The sequence below is a fragment of the Talpa occidentalis genome, unplaced genomic scaffold (assembly GCF_014898055.3).
Source record: "Talpa occidentalis isolate TD23 unplaced genomic scaffold, MPIMG_talOcc4v2.1 talOcc4.14, whole genome shotgun sequence".
In the NCBI taxonomy this organism is placed as follows: Eukaryota; Metazoa; Chordata; class Mammalia; order Eulipotyphla; family Talpidae; genus Talpa; species Talpa occidentalis.
The window spans coordinates 21,042,794-21,049,270 of record NW_023601433.1 but is presented as its reverse complement, the minus strand read 5'-3'; the positions used below and the strand labels follow the sequence as shown (position 1 = coordinate 21,049,270).

At 42.9% G+C, this 6,477-nt stretch overlaps 1 protein-coding gene across 1 annotated transcript; it reads left to right on the top strand.

Annotated features, from left to right (window-relative positions):
* The first annotated feature begins 316 nt into the window (after nucleotides 1–316).
* On the top strand, nucleotides 317–1,017 carry LOC119245214 (protein canopy homolog 2-like). Its single transcript, XM_037511460.2, has one exon. The coding sequence runs from the start codon at nucleotides 499–501 to the stop codon at nucleotides 889–891; it is 393 nt and encodes a 130-aa protein (XP_037367357.1). The 5' UTR covers nucleotides 317–498; the 3' UTR covers nucleotides 892–1,017.
* Nucleotides 1,018–6,477: the final 5,460 nt, after the last annotated feature.

Genomic DNA, 6,477 nt, shown 5'->3' with positions numbered 1-6,477 from the left:
TGTGGTGATGGTGCACGGGTGCCTTGGGGAAGGAGAGTCTAAGGGGACTCAATCTGAGGTGGTGGGGTAAATATTGTCTGAAAAATTTTTTTAAATGATAAATGTTAAAAAAAGAAGAAGAAGAAGACTGACGTGGGCGAGCCGCGCCGCCGCCGAGCCCCGCGCGGGCTCCACCTCGCCTCAGGCCACTCCTGTTCCTCGCTGACCCTGGCGGGCACATGCTGCCGCTCACCACGCAAGTCTGGGTCCTTCTGCGAAGCACCCGGGCCCGCCCGGAGTCGCTCCCAAGCTGCCTGTTCCCGCGCGTGTCCGGAGGGGTGGAGCAGCCCCGTTACTCTGGAGATGAAAGGCTGGGGTTGGCTGGCCCCGCTTCTGGGGCCTCTGCTGGGAACTGCCTGGGCTCGGAGGAGCCAGGATCTACACGGTGGAGCCTGCAGGGCGCTGGTGGATGAACTAGAGTGAGAAATTGCCCAGGTGGATCACAAGAAGACCATTCAGATGGGATCTTTTGTCATCAATCCAGATGGCAGCCAATCAGTGGTGGAGGTGCCTTATGCTCGCTCAGAGGCCCACCTCTCCAAGCTGCTAGAAGAAGTATGTGCCCGGATGAAGGAGTATGGGGAACAGATCGGTCCTTCTACCCACCGCAAGAACTACATTCGCGTTGTAGGCCGGAGTGGAGAATCCAATGAACTGGACCTACAGGGCATCCGAATTGATTCAGACATCAGTGGCACGCTCAGATTTGCGTGTGAGAGCATTGTGGAGGAATATAAGGATGAACTCATTGAATTCTTTTCTCAAGAGGCCGACAATGTCAAAGACAAACTTTGTCATAAGCGAACAGATCTGTGTGACCATGCCCTGCACATATCTCATGATGAGCTATGAACCACTGGAGCCCCCCCCAAGACTGACAGACATGATGGATCACCCCCAGGAGGGGAAGGGGGTGGCAATGCCTTTTATATTATGTTTTTGCTGAAATGAACTGAAAAAAATGGAAAAAAAAAAAAGAAGAAGAAAAAAAAGAAAGAAAGACTGTTCTATCAGGCCAAAAAAAAAAAAAAATACATTTGATCTATGTGGGTAGTTTGCATTATAAAATACATTTGTCTCCATCATGCAGTAAAATTTGTTAGCTGGGCACTTATAGCCAACACTTCTGCTTGAACCAGGTGATGTCAGGGTCAGCTCTGATATGTCAAAAGATTTCTATCTGCTGTGTTTATTCCTGTGGGTGAGGAAAAGTGAATGAGGGGGGAAATGAGAGTATGAATCAGAAAACAGAAACATCCTCTGTCAAGTTACAATTTGGAGACAGAAAATGAATCTATCCCCTTTACAACCATCCACACTGAATTAGGGTACAGGCAGACCATTAAATCATTAGGCACTTTAATTAATCACTAGTGAAGGAGAAAACAAATAAATAAAGCAAGTGTCCGACAGCCTCCATTAGTCATCACTCTCAGTGTCCTCTCATCAATTGCAGCACCTAGTGCCTGCTGCTTCTAATGACATTTTAATGGCTCTTTGCTTGGGCTTTTTGTTTGGAACAGTGGGAGAGAGTCAAGATTTGGGCATGCCGACTCAGTAATGAGGTGAGATTCCACTGGGCTCAGAAGGAGGTGAGGGACTGAATATCCCTCAGCGGAGCCCAACCCAGCAGGACATTCAGGCATCCTGCCTGCAGCCCAGAAGCTTCTCATCAATAAACTCATTAGCACTGTTTGCCATGACATTTCATACAGAAAATGAATTTGAACCTTGCTTCTAAGGAGGTGAGGGTAAACGGGCTAGAAAATGGCAGGATCTAGAGTTTTATCTTAGATACCAAGATAAAAGGCATCCCTTAAAGGGCATCCCTTAAAGGGTTCAGTCTTCATCTTATAATGTGATTTCCATGAGCTCATCCACTCTTCCTTCAACCAGTATTAAGGGCTTATTAGAAGATAGGCTACATCAGGATAAGGGAGTGACCCAAGAAATTGGAGATATTGCCTCCAGGATATACATGATCCGGTGTATAAGAGACAAGGGGAGTGCCCTGAATAGAAATAAATGGAGATCCAGGGTACAACTGGCCAAGTAAGTGACTAATTCAAAATGGAGGAGTTAAAGGGGTGGGACTTCTTTAAGATGATGAAGCTGATAGACCACCTAACAACAGACTACATACCGTGTTTGGATTATATTAACAGGTTTAATAACTGGGAGAGATTTTGAGGACAAGTTAGTGATAAGTACCTTAGAAATTAAACAATGACCATTATTTTTTTATTTACCAAGACTTTTTATTTATTTTTTTGTTTTAATTTTTTTTTATTTTTTACATCATTGTTCATTTTTAAACAATATTTGCTTCCCCACCCCCTCAGGTGTAGTCCCCATAGAGTTTCCTTTACCAAGGCACCTGTGCACCATCACCTCAGTCCCCTGTGCTCCTCCCTGCCCCCCTCTGATCCCTCTCCCTTCTCCTCCCCTGCAGGATGAACAACCACCATGATAAATTCTAAAGAAGCCTCTCAAAAAGTTATGCCTCAAAGAAAATGTAAATGGCTCAGCTGCGAATATGGTATACACGGTCCTAATGCAAATTCTGAGTATTGGTCAAATCAAAATTGCCATTTAACTATATTGGGAGTCGTGGAGAAGGGCATCTACTTGAGGAAGAATGAGGAAAGCCTAAATTCTCATTTTTCCACAGAAGGAAATCAATAGATAATGTCTGATACTGAGAAACACACATGGCATTTAGAGAAATAGAGCTAAATCTTCTTCACCAGAAAAAAAAAAATCTATTGAATGAGCTCAAAATAGTTGTTTCTGGTTTCTGAACTGTGGGAAATGAAAGAACGGAAGAACAGTGGCAGAACTATGTTTTCATGGCAAGTCATGTGGAACTATCTGACCTCCTGAACTTTGTGCTTACATAACTTGGATAAAAATAAAATCTTAACTAAACAAAAATAAAGTAACTTTACGGGCCTTAATGTCATGGTTATCATAAGTCAAGTTGCTAGATAAAACATGGAAATCCTAGCTAAATTTGAATTTCAGGAAAGCATCAAGTTTTTGAAAATTTGGCATTTTAGCAATAAAAATTATATTTAAGGCATACAATGTGATACTCTGATATATGGATTCATGGTGAAATGATAGCCACAATCAAGCTAATCAATATATCCATTACCAATCATGGTTACTGTGTGTGTGTATTAGTCATTAAAAGCACAAAGTAAATAATCCAGTCAAAAAATGGGCAGAAGAGGTAAAAAGGAGCTTCTCCAAAGAGGAAATGCAAATGGCCAACAGGCATATGAAAAAATGTTCAGCATCACTTGCAATCAGGGAAATGCAAATCAAAACTACAATGATACCATCTTACACATATTAAGATGGCACATATTAAAAAAACTAGCAACAACAAATGTTGGTGAGGATGTGGACAAAATATACTCTCAACAAATTTTAGGTATATATTACAATATTATTAACTCTAGCTTCCATGCTGTACATCAGATCCTCAGAACTTATTCATCTTCCATAACTGAAACTTTGTACTCTTTGACCAATATCCCCTTCCCACACCTCCCTAATTCTTGGCAGCCACCCTTTAATCTCTGCTTTTTGAAATCTACTTTTTCAGATCCTACATGTAAGTGAGATCATGTTGTAGAAAATAATTTTTAGGATGTCATGTCCAAAATATTGCAGACATACTTATACTAAAAAATTATCTGTTGCTTATCTGAAAGTCCAATTTAACTGGTATTCTGTATTCATATTTGCAAAACTTCTAATGCTAATCATGAGAATATCATATTATCAGATAACTTGTTCACTATGCTACAGAGGCCACTTTATAAAGACCCATAGAAGAGGGCCTCCCCAGTGGTACAGTGGTTGAGCGCTGGGCTGCGAAGCTGCCTGTAGCCTCCGCAGAACTAGTTCAATACCCGGACACCGGTGAGGGTCCCACATGGCGCGCAGACCTCTCCTGCCACACCCACTGCTCCCCTCAGCAGTGTATTTCATCAATCAGTCTGTTCTGCTCCTCGTTCTGGCTCTGGTGAATTCTCTCACCTTTCCGCGCTTCTGACTATACCCAGTGCTTGTATAAATAAATAAATAAATCTTTAAAAATAAATAAATAAATAAAGATCCATAGAAGAAATTAAGATTTCAGTTCCCAAAGTTACATTAACTTCTAATGATTCTGTACCCAATTACAATGCACGTGTGTATGTTGGGGGGCGAGGGGCGGGGAAGGGGGAATTACTTCAACAAGCAATTCTTCAACACCAGCTGGATGTTTTACAGTGTATTTCATTTTTTTTCTTTCTTTTTATTTAAATATTTTATTTTATATAATTCTTACATCTTTTTTCATCTTTGCACAATGTATGCATTTACATTTTGGTTATATTCCCCATACAATTGCACCCCTCCCCCCTTATTCTGACTCTAGTCCTTCCTCTCCCCACCCACCCCCCACCCCGTGTGTCTCTGGTTTATACTTGCTTGTTGATTTTGATTTTTACTTTGTATTGATTAGTCTTTTTCCTGGTCTCTTATTTAGGTTTTCTAAATTCCTGCTATGAGTGAGACCATCCAGTATTTTTCTTTTTCTTTCTGGCTTATTTCGCTGAGCATGATCCCTTCTAGCTCCATCCATGTTGCTGCAAACTGCATGTGTTTATCTTTTTTGATTGCTGAGTAATATTCCATGGTGTATATGTACCACATCTTCTTGATCCAGTCATCTATTTTTGGGCATTTGGGTTGTTTCCATAGCTTAGCTATTGTAAACAGTGCTGCTATAAACATAGGGGTGCAGGTGCCCTTTCTGTGTCATTTGGGTAAAAACCTAGGAGTGGGATTGCTGGATCATATGGAAGCTCTATGTTTAGTAGTTCAAGAAATCTCCACACAGCTCTCCATAGTGGTTAGCCCAGTTTGCACACCCAGCAATGCAGGAGAGTTCCTTTTTCTCCACAACCTCGCCAACATTTGTTGTTGCTAGCTTTTTTAATATGTGCCATTCTTCCTGGTGTTAGATGGTATCTCATGGTAGTTTTGATTTGCATTTCCCTGATTACAAGTGATGTTGAACATTTTTCACATGCCTGTTTGCCATTTGCATTTCTTCTTCAGAGAAGTTTCTTTTTAGCTCTTCTGCCCATTTTTGGACTGGATTATTTTCTTTGTTTTTGTTGAGTCTCATCAGCTCTTTGTAGATTTTTGTGATCAGTCCTTTATCATTAGTGTTGTGTGCAAAAATGTTCTCCCAGTCGGTGGGGTATCTCTTTGTTTTGGTTATTGTCTCTTTTGCTGTGCAGAAGCTCTTTAATTTGATGTAGTCCCAGGTGTTTATCTTTGCCTTCACTATCACTGCTTTGGGTGATGTGTCTGTAGAGATGTCTTTGAGGTGCATATCATGTAGTGTTTCACCTATATTTCCTTCTATATATTTTATGGTTTCAGGTCTTATGTCTAGTTCTTCAATCCATTTTGAGTTGGTTTTGGTGCATGGTGTGAGGTAGTGGTCAAGCTTCATTCTTTTGCATTCAGCAACCCAGTTTTCCCAGCATCATTTATTGAACAAACTTTCTTTGCTCCAATGCGTATTCTTTGCTCCTTTGTCAAAGATTAGTTGACCATAAATCTGTGGGTTTATTTCTGGATTTTTTATTCCATTATGCCTTGAAGTCCCACAAACTTCCCTGGAGGTGGGGCAGCTGGATTGCACTCTGGGTTCCAAAAAAACTGGATCCCCCTCTGGCCTCCAACTTCCTGCCAGGCGGGACCAGGCTTGTGGGGGCCTTCAGCTCACCTCTGACTGCACAGGGAACCTTCCCCCTCTGGCTCCACTGGGAGCCTTCTGCCAGTTTCAAGCCATCTTTATTGAAGACAGGTCCCTGTTCTAAAATGGTGATGCTGGGTACACACTCCTGTGTGCGCCCAGTCTGCCCTGGCCTTGGGTGCTGCTCCCCCTCTGTGCTTGAACTGCTGGCCAGAAGGGGCCTGGTGTGGGCGAACTTCCCAGCTCACCTCTGGCTCCTCCAGGAGCCTTCTGCATTTGGAGTGCTCCTTTAGGGGTGTTGGAAACTGTTTACCAGACTGAGACCAGCACTGGTAGGCCCAAACTCCACCAGGGTATTGATGCTGTGTTGCTGGGCTCTGTCCCTTACAGTTCCCTCCCTCTGTATTTACTCAGTTCCAACAGGGAATCAGCTACTTGGTGATTTAGTTCTGGTCACGAGGTGGCACCAGAGACCCGTACTTAATGACCTGTGCTTTTTCCCAGTGGTTCTCTGAGAAGGGGGGTGGGGCGCAGGGGAGCACCTCAACACAGGGGCTCTTATTCAAGCCAGGTGCTGTGTCTGCCCTGTGTTCACCAGGTGTTGTGCCCGCAGCTGTGTGGATCCCACACCCTGAAGTCTGCACTCTCGGTCTCAGTTCCAGGGCTAT

Excerpts from the sequence above, each read along its gene's own strand:
- LOC119245214 (XM_037511460.2), top strand. The coding sequence starts at position 499 with ATGGGATCTTTTGTCATCAATCCAGATGGCAGCCAATCAGTGGTGGAG.